The 15542-nt window shown below is 43.2% G+C and overlaps 1 protein-coding gene across 3 annotated transcripts in view; it reads right to left on the bottom strand.

The window, feature by feature from the left end:
* Positions 1 to 15542, bottom strand: part of raph1a (Ras association (RalGDS/AF-6) and pleckstrin homology domains 1a) — a 138612-nt gene that overhangs the window by 16078 nt on the left and 106992 nt on the right. For all 3 annotated transcript variants that reach the window (XM_089002012.1, XM_089002011.1, XM_089002013.1), the window contains 6 exons: positions 9599 to 9673; positions 6940 to 7024; positions 3619 to 3740; positions 3378 to 3443; positions 3083 to 3226; positions 2877 to 2987 (listed from right to left, as the gene is read on the bottom strand). In XM_089002012.1, the coding sequence (XP_088858138.1) occupies positions 2877 to 2987; positions 3083 to 3226; positions 3378 to 3443; positions 3619 to 3740; positions 6940 to 7024; positions 9599 to 9673 (603 nt within the window). The remainder of the gene's footprint in view (positions 1 to 2876; positions 2988 to 3082; positions 3227 to 3377; positions 3444 to 3618; positions 3741 to 6939; positions 7025 to 9598; positions 9674 to 15542) is intronic.

Below are 15542 nucleotides of genomic sequence, written 5' to 3'. Positions count from 1 at the left end.
AGTCCCATCCTGCTTCAAACAGTCTACTATCGTCCCAGTTCCAAAGAAACCAGCACCCTCGGGATTGAACGACTATAGACCTGTTGCTCTTACGTCTGTGGTCATGAAGTCCTTTGAACGCCTCGTGCTGAACCACCTAAAGAACATCACCGGACCTCTGCTAGATCCTCTTCAGTTTGCCTACCGGGCAAACAGGTCTGTGGAGGATGCAGTCAACATCGGACTGCACCACATCTTCGACCACCTTGACAACACAGGAACCTACGCAAGGATCCTGTTTGTGGACTATAGCTCTGCGTTCAATACCATCATCCCAGAACTCCTCATCCCCAAACTTCTCCAGCTTGGTGTGTCCCCTACGATCTGCCAGTGGACCCTCAGCTTCCTGACAGGACGGACACAACAGGTCAGACTGGGAAATATATCATCCACAACACGAACCACGAGCACTGGAGCCCCGCAGGGATGCGTCCTCTCTCCATTGCTCTTCTCTCTCTACACGAACGACTGCACCTCAACGCACCCGGCTGTCAAATTCATAAAGTTCGCAGACGACACCACGGTCATCGGTTTCATCAAAGACGGCGACGAGTCTGCGTACCAACAACAAGTGGAGCATTGGAGCTCTGGTGCAGCCGTCACAACCTGGAGCTGAACACGCTCAAGACAGTTGAGATGATCGTGGACTTCAGGAAACATCCATCACCACAGCTACCCCTCACACTATCCAACTGCCTTGTGTCAACCGTTGAGACCTTCAAGTTCCTGGGAATCACAGTCTCCCAGGACATGAAGTGGGAGGTCAACACCAACTCTATCCTGAAAAAGGCCCAACAGAGAATGTACTTCTTACGGCTGCTAAAGAAGCATAGCCTGCCACAGGAGGTGCTGCAACATTTCTACACGGCTGTCATTGAATCCATCCTGTGTTCTTCCATCACCGTTTGGTTCGGGGCCGCCACAAAAATGGACAAAATCCGACTTCAACTGACAGTTAGGACGGCGGAAAAAATCATTGGCACCGGCCTACCCACTCTCGAGGACGTGCACACTGCAAGAATCCAAACTAGGGTGCGGAAAATCCTACTGGACCCTCCGCACCCTGCCCACCACCTTTTCCAGCTACTCCCCTCAGGCAGGCGCTACCGATCCATGCGCACCAAATCCAGTAATAATCATATAATAATAATAAAAAATGTCATTTCTAAGCGCCTTTCAAAACTCTCAAGGTCACTTAACAGTCATTTAAACAGCTTCTTCCCCCAAGACATTAACTCTTTGAACTCTTTCAACAGTAGCCAAAATGGAACTGTATAGGCCACTTAGCAGTTTTTTTGACGACGATACTAGTGCAGCGTGTTCTACCGGAAACAAATTCCTTGTGTGTTCTACATACTTGGCAATAAAGATGATTCTGATTCTGATACCAAAGATCCCCGATTTACGTATCCCCCCCCTCTTTATTGCAGTTCGGCACAGGATCAGATATATCGATAGTACGGTTATATCAACATTTTTTCCGACTCCCGAGAATATCGATATAACGTGACTTTACTAATATATATATATATATATATATATATATATATATATATATATATATATATATATATACACACACACACACACACACACACACACACACACACACACACACACACACACACACACACACACACACACACACACATATACATACAGTGGTACCTCGGTTCTCGAACGCCTCACTGTTCGAACAAATCGATGTTCGAACAAATCGATGTTCGAACAAAATATTCGAGATATTCTTGCTTCGGCGTTCGAACACCGATTGATGTTCGAACGGCAATACAATGCGTGAGTGCGTACGCGAGGGTGGGGAGCTGAGCGGCGCACGGGTGTATCGCTCTGTTCGTGACCAACTGTTGTCGCTAGCGGACGTGCTGCGTTTTGCTCTAGCGTTTAATATAGGTGTACGAAGAGTTTTATCCTCTAATCATGCCTCCAAAGTAAGTGCTGCTTAAAGTGACAAAAGAAAAGTAGTGTGTACAACTATTGCATTTAAGAAAGAAATAATCGCAAAATATGAAGGAGGTGTGCGAGTGTCTGGCGAGGGAATACAGCATGGCGAAATCTACGATCAGTACGATATTAAAGAATAAGGAGGCTGTGAAATCTAGTGATGTGACTGTGGGAGTGAGAGCAAGTGTCATTGGATAGATATTTTAAGAGAAAAGAACATCCTGTAGCCGAGTCATCCGTTTGGGATCCCAAAGCAGACACGTACTACCCAAGCAGGATGTTTATTCACAAATAAAAGAAAACACAGCGAGTAAGAAGGCAGGGGGTGATCCGACCCGCTTACTACGCCAAAAAGCAAATGGCACACGAGGGTGCAAAATTACACAATCCCGGAAGATGACATAAATTTACGGGACGCAGGGAAAATACCTCGGACCGGATACACTCGCGCATCGAAGGAAGAGTCCAGGTACGGTGGCGAGTTGAGTCAATCATCCGGCATTGGCGAGGTGATCGCGAACCGTATAAATGCCCCGTGTCCGTGATTAGAGAACGACAGCGGGTGGAGAACGGCCGGGAGAGGCAAGTTGTAAAAGTTGTATAAAGTGTTTTGCTTGCCATTAAAATGAATGCACCAAATAGTGGATATATGTTGATTTGATTCCTATTGAATGCATTATAATATAGCGTTATTTTTCAATGATAAAAACAACGCTTCTCATATTTGGTGGGCCACAGGATTTTGGTTCAAGAAATGTGCAATGGCTCGAAAAAGATTGAAAAGCACTGATCTCGAGGGTTTTCACCAAATGTGATAATTTACAAGAAGCCACCATACTGACCATACTGTCATCAAGTCCGATGGATTTTGTTACCTTGAGCACCATGCAGAAGTCAGTCGGAGCCTTGTACTTGCTCTTGTAATCTTGGCCGTGATAGACGTTCACATGGTCCAACTGGAGAAAACACACCAGGTCTCTGGACGCCTGCTCAAACAAATACAAATTCCTCATTTTAGTTTCGTTTGTAACACTTTTCATTATTTCACATGAACAAACGCAACACACATATCCACACACACCTTGGCTTTGCCTTTGGGGACGTAGTAGATTCCAGAAGCTCTAAGTAGGAAGTAGCGTTTCTTCCAGGACTTTTTCCCATCTTCTTTCAACCACAGTACACCCTCCATCTCTGGGACTGACACTGAGCTGCCACCAAAACACTCCTGACACAGACACAAAACAGGAAATGGTCAGCAAGCAAGAGATCACCAGAGCTGTTAAGGCTTTTTCACACCAGTCTTTGTTAAATGATTTGTTTGTTTGTGAATGTTCAAGATGCATTTAGGGATGCAGCTGCATGGAAAGTCAACTAACCTCTAACAGAGCTTCTTTGTTCCGCTCAGCCATCTCACACGTCTCCTTCCGCCCCAACAAATAATTCTGCATCACAAAAAGTCAATACAAATCTGATAGATAAGGACACTTCTACAAGGGTCACAGCTATTTAGACATGCACAGTGCATGTTTGATTTTATTTGCCTTTATTTGTGTGTGTGTGTGTGGGGGGTGGGGGTGGGTGGGGGGGTAGTTGTGGGAAGTCAACAGGGCGAATTACCTGTGGGTTCTTGAACAGTGCATACTTCTCAATGCGTTCAGTGAACATGATACGGTTCTGGCTGTCCCTGGTCCAATTTAGCAGGTTCTCCACCAGGTTCTCGTGATCCTCAAAGACGCGTTCTTCAACATACAAAAATGAATATTATAGTCGCCATGAGGCTGATCTGATTGGCTCGATCATCAATTGACACCCAAGATCTAAAAAAATAGTAATTTGAAAAGTGGACTTTTCTACCTAGATAAACTCAGGTCTTGAGAAGCCTGCAATGTTTCTGGTGGCTTTTGCTTGAGATGGTACACAGATTGTGCTAAATTGCATTTATAAATGTATTGACAAACAGTTAATTGACAATGGTATTCTGACATGTTCCTTATCTCATGTGTTGATGTAAAATTACACCAGTGGTCCCCAACCTTTTTGTGACTGCGGACCGGTCAACGTTGGATAATTTAACCATGGATCGGTGGTTGGGGAGCAATAATAACAAACGTGAATCCAATGTGTACTCATATGGAACCTTTGCTAGCTGGATTAAATTTGGGCACGAAATGAGATGTACTCGAGAGGAGAATGCGGTCATTTCAAAATAAAAGATCACTCGACTCATTTAATGAATAAAACATAAATCAATTCTTGTGGTATGATCAAGCAGTGTTACGTTTAAAGCTGTTTCACTGGAATAGAGTTTGGGGACCACAGATTTACATTCCACACATTAAGTGATTTTTTTTGGGGGGGGATTGCCACTCGAGTGAAGAAACTGGCAGGTTTCCCAAATTCTTTGCAATTGTATGTTGAGAATTTACTTTTTGGAGTATTCCCTCTTGCAGTTTTTTATAAAATAGTTTCCAACATTTTTAAATATAAATTGAAAAGGATCGACACAACTTCACACCTCCCCCCATAAGTGTTCTTGCAGAACTTTTGTCTCGAAAAATATGACTTTCCATAACATTCTTAAAATTTTATTTTTACTTGTCCAAATTAGACTGAAAGGACAACCGACGTCTCCGGACATGTTGTGTCCATAATTTGTAAAATTGCTTCAAATGACTTCTACTGAGCGTATTTTACAAAGATTCCACCGCATATAGCTATATTTTACGTTTTAAGACTCGCGCTAAAATTTCCGGAAGTCTTGTTTTTGAGTTGGTGACAAGTCCTCCCTCACCCTACATCACTGAAGGAACGACACTCACCGATTAAGTACATACCTTGCATCACCTCAATGCATTTGCGGTACTTTGTTTGGTCTGAAAACCTCGTGTTAATCCGTGTTGATGGCGAAATTAGAAGGAAAACATAAATAACGCGATGGTGAGTCGTGTGTTGCGCCAGGACTTCTACAGTGGATTTGCTGTTCGCTTACAAAACGTCCCAGGAGACAATTTACACGGAGCTTTGTCGCCCTCTTCTGCCTTTTTTTGGGTACTGTGAGTACTAAAGAGTTTGTCACTACTGTGACTGTGTGTAGGGCCTGGTATTCTGTTTTTTTGTTGAGGTTTATATAAGAGAAGTTAGAGAACACACCACAGGGCCAAAAGGAGAGAAGGCAAGTCACTTTTGAATGGTAATTAAAAATGTAAACATGAAACAGTTTGGGCGGCCCGGTAGTCGAGTGGTTAGCACGCCGACTTCACAGTGCAGTTTGCCGGTTCGCGTCCCGCTCCAGCCTCCCTGTGTAGAGCTTGCATGTTCTCCAGGCATGGGTTTTCTCCGGGTCCTCCGGTTTGCTCCCACATTCCAAAAACATGCATGGCAGGCAGATTGAACACTCCAAATTGTCCCTCAGTGTGAGAGTGACAGTTGTCTGTCTTTGGGTGCCCTGCGATTGGCTGGCAACCAATTCAGGGTGTCCCCTGCCTAGTGCCCAAAGACGGCTGGGATAGGCTCCAGCACCCCCTGCAACCCTAATGAGTAATAAGCGGCACGGAAAATGGATGGGTGAATGACTGTCTTTTGTGTTGTGTCACATTGTTATTTAGTTGTTTTTTTTACTTCAAGATGGCTCCGCGAGAGTGGCTGAATTTTTCTACTTCTTCCTTTCCTTTCCTGACATTCATAACTTTGCTGCTGTGAAATGCAAATTTCTCCACTGCAAGATTAATAAAGGCTAATCCAAGGATTCCAAGATGGCGTCCGAGTAGGCAGCCGTCAGCAAGTGCTCTGATGAGCCTTGCTTTTTTTGTTGTTTTTGTCTTGTTTTTGTGTTTTCTTTTGTCACTTTGTGTTGTCGTGCGTCGTGTGGAACGGATACGGATTGTTTTTCAGCATTTTTGACCACGACATTCATCAAGGAGGAGACTGTGCTGAGCGGTTGCGCCTTTTCGGCAGCATGGATATGCCAGTACTGATTTTGAATGGGAGGAATGTCGGTGCCATTCGACTGCCATCGCTGGACAGCTCTGGGGCCATTGTGCTTTTTTGCGCCTGTAATGGGCAGCATCTTCACAGCCCCGCTTTGTTCAGTGGAAGGTCGGTGCTGTTGGACAGTCTGCGGCTGGATGGATACATGGCTTGAGGAGCCCGCGATAAGAAGGAAGGAGCGTCAGCGCAGAGCGCTGATGCGTATATGGAACTGTCGCGGGATGGAATTGAAGCTGATTTATGGGGGACAGGAGATGTGAGTCTATCGCTTTTCGTCAATGTATGCTACAGCTGCATGTTTGCTTTCAACATTTAGCTTGTAGTCGACATGCACATCCACCATGATGTCCCTGATCCACTGGTGGTGAGACCCTTTGATCCTCTCCTCTTTCATCTGGAACTGCTTTATGTAACAAAGAGGGTACAGAAAGTGCTTTCGAATGTCTCTCTGTCTTTGTGTTGTCATGTTATTTGTTAGTTTTTTTTGTTCTTTTGACTTCAAGACGGCACCGCGAGAGTGGCTGCCTTTCCAGCAGCTCCTGTGTTTTGCTTTTCTACTTTCATTTCTTTCATAACTTTGCTGCTGTGAAATGTAAATTTCTCCACTGCAAGACTAATAAAGGCAAATCCAATCCAATCAAATATATTACAGATGCATATCATACACTAGCATTAAAAGCTCTTTTCAATCAGAAGGGAAAAAAAACAATCCACTCACAATTAAAAGTTCAGCTCATTATTGGTTGTCCAACTCATGTGAGATAATTTGTTATCAACATTGCGGATGACAATTAAGCCCAATGCTGACATCAAAAAGGTGATTAAATACCAAAATTGAACATGTTAAAATTAACCCAACATATGTTAATGGATAGATTTTGGAACAACGTATTTAGCTGTGGATTAAGAAGACAAAAATCAGAATGTGGTGGTTTGGGTGCGTTTTATTACCCATTTGCAGTTCATTAATGGTTTCCACCAGCGACCAGTCTGGACTATAGCCACAATGGGACTTCTCCAGTAAACTGTCCAGAACCTGAGACACATGGTATTTTCCACTTATTCAGATGACATGACTAATAAAATTCCAATATAAAAAATATAAATACATAATTTAACAGATTATTATCATAGAACAGGTCAAAATAGAAACCCAATTTCAATGACATTGTAGCATTTGTTGTGACAGTGATCAATACAAAGACAATATACAGTAAAGTCTCGTTATATCGATATTCAAGGGAGTCCGAAAAAATATCGATATAACCGGGACTATCGATATATCCGACCCTGTTTGCATGTAATTTTCTCCGTGCGTGCATAGAAATAGTATCGATATAACCGGGACTATCGATATATCCGATATCGATATAACGAGACTTTACTGTATTTTATGTTAAAACTGATACTCTTTATAGTTTGCCGGAAATAATATTTAAATTTAAGTTTTATGGCTGCAACAAATTCCCCCAAAATTGGGACACTTGTGTTTCCTACTGTTGCATCATGTTTCGTTTTACAACATTCAATAACATGTTTTGTAATTGACGACAAATTGTTGAAACTTTGTAGGTGGAATTATTTCCAATTCTTGCAACAGTCTGCGTCTCCATGATCACATTTTAATTATTTTTGAGGGTTACTAAAAAGATACTGTGTGCTAACGTTAGCTGTGCCTGCACTCGCAACAGGGTGCTTTGCATTGATATGGTAAGCTAAATTTGAGCAGCTTCAGTGGTAAGCAAACTCCTTAGAAATTAGGCACTCTACCTTTATCAATAGTGCCATCAGGGCATTTATCGAAAGTCAGTTTTACATTAATTGGACTGAGAACTCTAACATGCTCTTCCGTTCTCAACACTCATCTCCTCACCATTGCTTACTTAGCCAGCCCAACTCCAATGAGAGCCAATCTGTTTGTGCTAAATAAGCCCAAACATGATGGCAGCCAATCAATGTGCACTTCAGGTTGTGATTGACAGTTGTTTCCCCAACCACAACAATTTGAACACAAAAAGGCATATTAGAAATAGGTCACCCCACATATAGAAAAAAGGTAAAGATTAAAATAGATTAATGCAATTATAAAAACACCCCAATCACAACTGCAGTTAATTAATCACAATTAACACAGTAATTTGACACCTTTTGAATAAACATTCACAATTTCCAAAAGGAATTTGAAATGGGGGATAAGATGCTTTGTCAGGTGCCAATTTATTTTCTAACAAAACACTTTTTCTACTTTACATCTGTTCATGTTAGTTGAGCTCAGCCACAGAGAAGTCAGCGGTGTTTCTTGCCGTTGTCGATAAATTTCTTTTTGCATTGCATCAAAAAGTTTGAAGTGGCACTTTGTGGATGTAGTATTGAACTGTATTTATTGACATTGATTTTTTGAAATGTTCTCGAGCCCACGTGGAGAGAACCATTCAACACTGATGCAGTGCCATCTGATGGCTGGGAGGTCAAGGCATTTAATGTTTTTTTTTTTTTTTTTTTTTTTTTTTTTTTTTTTTCGGGCTTTCCGCTTACATGCAGCAATTATTTGAAAAATGTCAGGATATTCTGGACCATTGATCATGAAATCCATTGAGGAAACTATCGACTATTTTCTTATTTGCTTACAAAGAGGTGGCACACCCCATCTGTGCGCGAATTCAGGGAAGATCATTTTATATCCACTCATGTCACCCACCTTTTCCAAGTTAGCCTGTTCATCTGAAGGATGTTTCAATTAAGTGTTAGATGAGCATCCTCAACTTTCGCAGCCTTTTGACACTTCTCTTAGCTTTTGATGAAGCGTGTTGAAGCCATTACATTCTTGGATAATTACTTGCTAAATACAATCACATTTATAAGTTTAAACATATATACAGTAAAGTCTCATTATATCGATATCGGATATATCGATAGTCCCGGTTATATCGATACTATTTCTATGCACGCACAGAGAAAATTACATGCAAACAGGGTCGGATATATCGATAGTCCCGGTTATATCGATATTTTTTCGGACTCCCTTGAATATCGATATAACGAGACTTTACTGTATTGTCTTTGAGGTGTACCGTATATTCTTGTGGATAAGGCGCACTGGAGTGTATAAGGCTTACCCCCAATGGTGTATTTTTAAACCTTTTCCATATATAAGGCGCACCGGACTATAAGAGGCACCTTCATTGAACTAAAAAGGTTTTCTACATATAATATATAAATACATAAATGTTTTGCAAATATAAGGCACACCACATTATAATGCGCTACAGTACCGCTGGGGTTCCGCACCATTTCTTCTATAGGGATAAATGAAGTTAGTGGCTGCTCACAGTAGTGAGACCTGTTGTGGCTCAATATTACTGCACATATAAGACGCACCTGCATACAAGGCGCAGGGCCATCTTTTGTAGAAAATTAAGGCTTTTGGGTGTGCCTTATACACCGGAAAATAAAGTATTCAATTAAATATAGGTTGAATATGATTCCTAAATGTTTGCGCTGTTTTTATGCCTATTCAATGCAATGTTCCAATTGCATTAGAACTAGGTTTGAACTCACATTAAGGCTTTATGTCAATTACTCAGAGGAGGGATTGCAACAGGAGTTGTACCTGTCTGACGGTTTGCCTCTCATCCACCATCATGGTTTTTGAGCTCTCATCTGACAAATGAACACGAATCACCAACTGTGAAGACAGACATTTTCTATCAAGTTACAAAATCACTCGGGGCCTAATCAAATTAAGACAATTAAAGACTGGTTCCTTATACAGTGTTGTGAGAAAGGCGGAGATATGAGTTATCACGAATCAGGAAAGCTAAGATCACTCCTGCCAGATACTTACATGTACACATCTGATTCAAGCCTGTTATACTCCAAATCTTTAACATGGCGGTGAATCACATGCGTAAAAACCATCTTTTGTCGGCCGAATCGTGTGAAAATGTCCTACTCTAAGAGATTCACAGGTGTTACCCAAGTGTAGAAATCTCAGAATTCCCTGAATTTCTGCCTAGCAAGCGTTAAGTCGCCATGGTGCACAACTTTAGAGGGATGTGCAGGAACTTTCATCATCACTTATACCTATAATATTAAACACATAAAAAACAATTCTCTATGACAGTATATTTCAGTTCATCCGTTATCTTATTTAGCTCTATTGGCGCAAGGGGCGAAATCTCATCACAAGCTTGGAATGATGCAGCTGAGCAAGCAAATTGTGTGGCCATGTCAACATGAGATCCAGTAAATGAGGACAGCGTGCAAACAAGACCAATGCATTTCATTGATGTGAATATAAGAGTCCCTTTTACGTGCTTTCATTTTTTGCTTTGTGACAGTGGTCAGTTTTGACAAACTCAGACCAGGACACATAACTGCTTTCCTGTATGATGAGCTGCATGTAGAATAAAATGTGTGCCATTAAGTCAAACCCTTCCCAAGTTTCTTTAATGTCATACTCCAATATCGTCAAATGTTTTCCTTTTATTCCATTTTACCTGGATAAAGGTATTTCAACACTTGTTGAGAAAGTTATAATCTTATTTAAAACAGTCTGTAGAGCAGAGGTGTCAAACTCATTTCACATCGTGGGCCACATATGGCCTCGGTAGATGTCAAGTGGGCTGGACCATTAAAATTATACCATACATGCTATAAATAACCAAAATATCATGTCTTTCATTCGTTTTGGTGTAAAGAAGCACAAGAACATTAGGAAAATGACAATATTTAATGAACATTCCTTTTACACAACATTCCGTTTTATGGACAAATATGCAATTTACTTTTATCATTCACATATATGCATTGCAACTGATCCCAATGATTCTACAACGGCACAAAACTAACAATAAATTGGTATCAAAAAATATAGTAATGCACTTTAAGATTAAATTAGATTTATAAAGAAATGAATTTTCAAACCATTGTTTTTGTTCCTGATATTTGGCATCTTTTGGCATGTACAAGTGCATCAATAACAGGTGTCATGTCCTGAATAGCTGACACTTTCAGAATTTTATTTAAGTGCTAGTTTGTGAGCTTTGAACGCAGTTTTGTTTTATTGATATTCATTACTGATAAGATTTCTTCACAAAGGTAAGCCAGGGCTGTTAATTTGGGGTAGCCTTGTAGTAGATACTGATAAAATTTGTTCAGACCTACGGAGGCAAATTTGCCCTTCAAATCTGCATCACATTGCAAATCAATTATCTCTCACTGGATTTCAACCGGTAGATCAGAAGCTTTAAAGGACAACCGACGTCACTTTTTTGTTTCTTAACTTCTTCTTTTCCTTTCGGCTTTTCCCGTCAGGGGTCGCCACAGCGAATCATTGTCCTCCATCGTTCCCGGTTTTGTGCATCCTCTTCTCTCACACCAGCTACCTTCATGTCCTCTTTGACGACATCCATAAACCTCCTCTTCGGTCTTCCTCTCGGTCTCCTGCCTGGCAGTTCAAGATTCAGCATCCTTCTCCCGATATAGTCACTCTCTCTCCTCTGGACATGTCCAAACCATCTCAGTCTGGCCTCTCTGACTTTCTCTCCAAAGCCTCTAATGTGAGTTGTCCCTCTAATGTACTCATTCCTGATCCTATCCAACCTGGTCACTCCCAAAGAAAACCTCAACATCTTCAGCTCTACTACCTCGAGCTCTGCTTCCTGTCTTTTCTTCAGTGGCACTGTCTCCAGTCCAAACATCACGGCTGGTCTCACCACTGTTTTATACACTTTTCCTTTCATCCTAGCTGAAACCCTCCTATCACACATCACACCTGACATTTTTCTCCAGCCGCTCCAGCCTGCCCGGACATACTTCTTCACCTCTTTTCCACACTCTCCATTGCTCTGGACAGTTGACCCCAAGTACTTAAAATCCTCCACCTTCTTTATCTCTTCTCCCTGTAGGATCACTCTTGCACTGGGATAATAATAATAATAATAATAATACATTTAATTTACAAGCGCCTTTCTGAACACTCAAGGACACTTTACAACAAAGACAACACACAAAACAGTAAAATCATGCATAAAACAATAAATAATAAAACAGGATAATAAATTAGACAATGAAAGCAAGTTTAAACAGGTGGGTTTTCAGGTGAGATTTGAAAGTAGGAAGGGAGTCAATGTTGCGGCTGTTGGGTGGAAGTGAGTTCCAGAGTTTAGGAGCGGGGCGGCTAAAAGCTCTGCACCCCATCGTTGTGAGACAGGCAGAGGGCGTGTAGAGGTGGGGGGAGGAAGAGGATCTGAGGGCCCGAGAAGGAACGGAGATTTGAATTAGGTCAGACAGATAGGGGGGGGCAAAGTTATGGATGGCTTTAAATGTAAACAGAAGTATCTTGAATTCAATACGGAGTTTAACACGGAGCCATTGGAGCTGTTGGAGGACAGGAGTGATGTGGTGAAATGAGGGGGTTTTTGTGATGATCCGGGCTGAGGAATTTTGGACTAGTTGGAGTTTATGGAGACATTTTTGATTGACCCCGAAAAGAAGTGAATTACAATAATCGATACAGGAGGTGACGAGACTGTGGACGAGGATAGCAGACGGAGACGATTGATATTGCGGAGGTGAAAATATGCAGACCGGGTTATGTTATTTATGTGGGAGTGAAAAGATAGTGTGCTATCAAGGATGACACCCAGGCTCTTAACCTGAAGGGTGGGGGACACGGTAGAATTGTCAATGGTGAGAGAGAAACTGTTTGCTTTGTGAAGGGTGGATTTTGTACCGGCAAGGAGAAGTTCAGTTTTTTCGCTGTTTAGTTTGAGAAAGTTATGAGAAAACCAGGATTTGATTTCTGAGAGGCAGTGTAAGGGATGCAGGTGGAAGAGAGGCGTCGGGTTTACTGGAGAGGAAGAGCTGGGTGTCATCCGCGAAGCAGTGAAAATGAATTCCAAATTTGCGGAAGATATCACCAAGGGGAAGAAGGTATATAATACAGAGAAGGGGCCCCAGGACAGAACCTTGGGGCACACCAGAAGACACAGGGGAGGACCGTGAAGTGAATGAGGTAATTTGGATAAACTGTGAGCGGCCAGTGAGGTAGGAGTGAAACCAACTAAGTGGGGTGTGTGTCACGCCTAGAGTGGAGTCGGTTGAGCAGGATGGGGTGAGAAATGGTGTCAAAGGCCGCAGATAGATCAAGAAGGATGAGAATAGAGAGGGAGCCGGTATCTGCTGCTATGAGAAGGTCGTTCGTGATTTTTATGAGGGCTGATTCAGTGCTGTGGCGGGGACGGAAACCAGACTGGAATTTTTCGTAGAGGTTATTGTGAGTGAGGTGAGAGTGGAGTTGACAGGCGACGTTTTTTTTCGAGAATTTTTGCGATAAATGGAAGATGCGAAATTGGACGTAGGTTATTGAAATCATTGGGATCTGAACCAAGTTTTTTCAGGATTGGCGTTACAGCTGCGGTTTTGAGAGGGACAGGAACAATTCCAGTGGACAGTGAGGAGTGAATAATAGCTGAAATAAAAGGGAGGAGAGCGGGTAGACAAGATTTGATGAGGACAGTAGGGAGGGGATCAAGTTGACAGGTGGAATTCTTGGACTTGGTGATGAGTTCAGAAAGTAAGGAGGGATGAGGGAGTTCAAAAGACGACAGCAGTTGATAGGGAGTAGGAAGGTTGGGGAAGGGGGGGGATACAGAGGTGGATCTTGTTGATCTTTTCAGTGAAAAACAGAAGTAGTGCGTTGCAGGTGTCTGAGGAGTGAAAGTGTGGGGGGAGAGAGATAGGGGGTTGAATGATTTTGTTGTATAGGGAAAACAGAGTCCGTGGATTCCCACTGTTAGCATCAATCAGTCCAGAATAGTATTCTGATTTTGTGCGTGTGATAGAGTCCTTGTAGTGGGTGAGGTGAGCTGTGTACATGTCCTGGTGGGTGGTGAGGCCGGTCTTTCTGTAAAGTCTTTCCAGCTGCCGAGTTTTCGCCTTGGTGGAGCGGAGTTGGGCGGTGAACCAAGGGGCGGATCGAGTGAATTGGACTGACTGGGATTTTACAGGAGCAAGGGTGTTGAGCATGTTTGCAAGGTCCGTGTTGTATTGGGAAACAAGTTCATCGGGGGGGGAGTTGTAGTCCGGATTGAGGTTGGCAGCCATTGCAGTGAGGGTGACAGTGTCAATGTGTTGGATGTTCCGATAAGTGATGATGCGCGGTGGCTTGGAGAGAGAGAGTGTGATGGGAACGTTAAATGAGACGAGGAAATGGTCCGTTACAGGCAGTTCGTTTGCTGTGCAGTTGGCGGGGGTAAAACCACAGCAGCATATTAAGTCCAGGGTATGCCCTTTTATATGTGTGGGGAAATCAGAGAATTGGTGTAAGCCAAAACTCTCCAATGAGGAAATAAAGTCTTTGGTGAGGGGATGGGTGGAATTGTCAATGTGTATGTTGAAGTCCCCAAGGATAATACTATTTGGTGACAGAGTGGAGAGGTGTGTGAGGACAGCTGAGAAGTCTTTTAAAAAGTCACGATGTGGTTTAGGGGGACGATATACAGTGGCTATAACTGTGGGAGATGGACCAGAAATTTGACACGCAAGGCATTCAAATGAGAGAGTTTCCGGGACTGGTACTTGAGTGACTTTCCAGATCTCGCGGTAAAATACCACGAGACCACCTCCACGGCCCGAGAGGCGGGGTTTTGAGAGGTAAACAAACCCAGGTGGCGTCGTGTCGTTCAACTCGGAAAAGTCCCCCGCCGTTTGCCAGGACTCATTCAAGCAGAAGAAGTCTAGCTTACGGTCACTAAGGATGTCTTGGATAAGACAACCCTTACCCGTAAGCGAGCGGATGTTCAGGAGGCCGAAGGTGACGCTGGTGGTGTCATTTTGAGGGGCATTGGCCGACCTAGCCAGGCCAGCCAACACACGGTGTTGCACGGAGCGGCTGTAACCTCTGTGTGGCCGGCGGAAAGATGACCACAGGGAGGTGATATCCTTGAAGTCGTCGAGGTGAAAGTCTCGACGTGATCCGCGGTGGATATACCTCCGGAAAGGGCGGCGAGCGATTTCCGGGAATCGGAAAATCGCCTGTGGCACGCTCGTCCACCGGGAGCGGAGTTCAAGCAGCTCTGACGCCGAATACTGCAGCCGTCCAACGGGTCGTTGGAGGAGCGACATGATAGCAACCAGCAACGTCCAGGTTAGCCCTCAACAGCGGGTACAGGTGGGTGGAGATGGTACGTGTTCTCGTCCGTGTTCTCGTTCGTGGTCCGGATAGACGACCGGAATCACGAGACGATCCGACAGCCAAAGCGGATTGGAGTTGGACCTAAGTTCCTCTGGTGACTGTCGAGTATTTCCAGTGGTTACAGGAATCGTAAAAATCAAAAAGAAGCCAAAATGTTTGCGGGCGAACAGCGGCAGCCAAAAGCGCGCCAGCGTACACTTGACCCGATACCTCTCATTCACACACATATTCCGTCTTGCTGCGACTGATCTTCATTCCTCTCCTTTCCAGGGCATATCTCCACATCACGTCTTCTACTCTTTGTTCCTTCTCATTTTCCTCATTCATCAATTTTTCCAAGTACTCTTTCCATCTT

Source organism: Hippocampus bargibanti, linkage group LG08 (assembly GCF_051943395.1).
Source record: "Hippocampus bargibanti isolate YZ-2025 linkage group LG08, ASM5194339v1, whole genome shotgun sequence".
NCBI lineage: Eukaryota > Metazoa > Chordata > Actinopteri > Syngnathiformes > Syngnathidae > Hippocampus > Hippocampus bargibanti.
The sequence above is the reverse complement of the archived record's forward strand: the minus strand, read 5'-3'. Positions and strand labels throughout refer to the sequence as shown.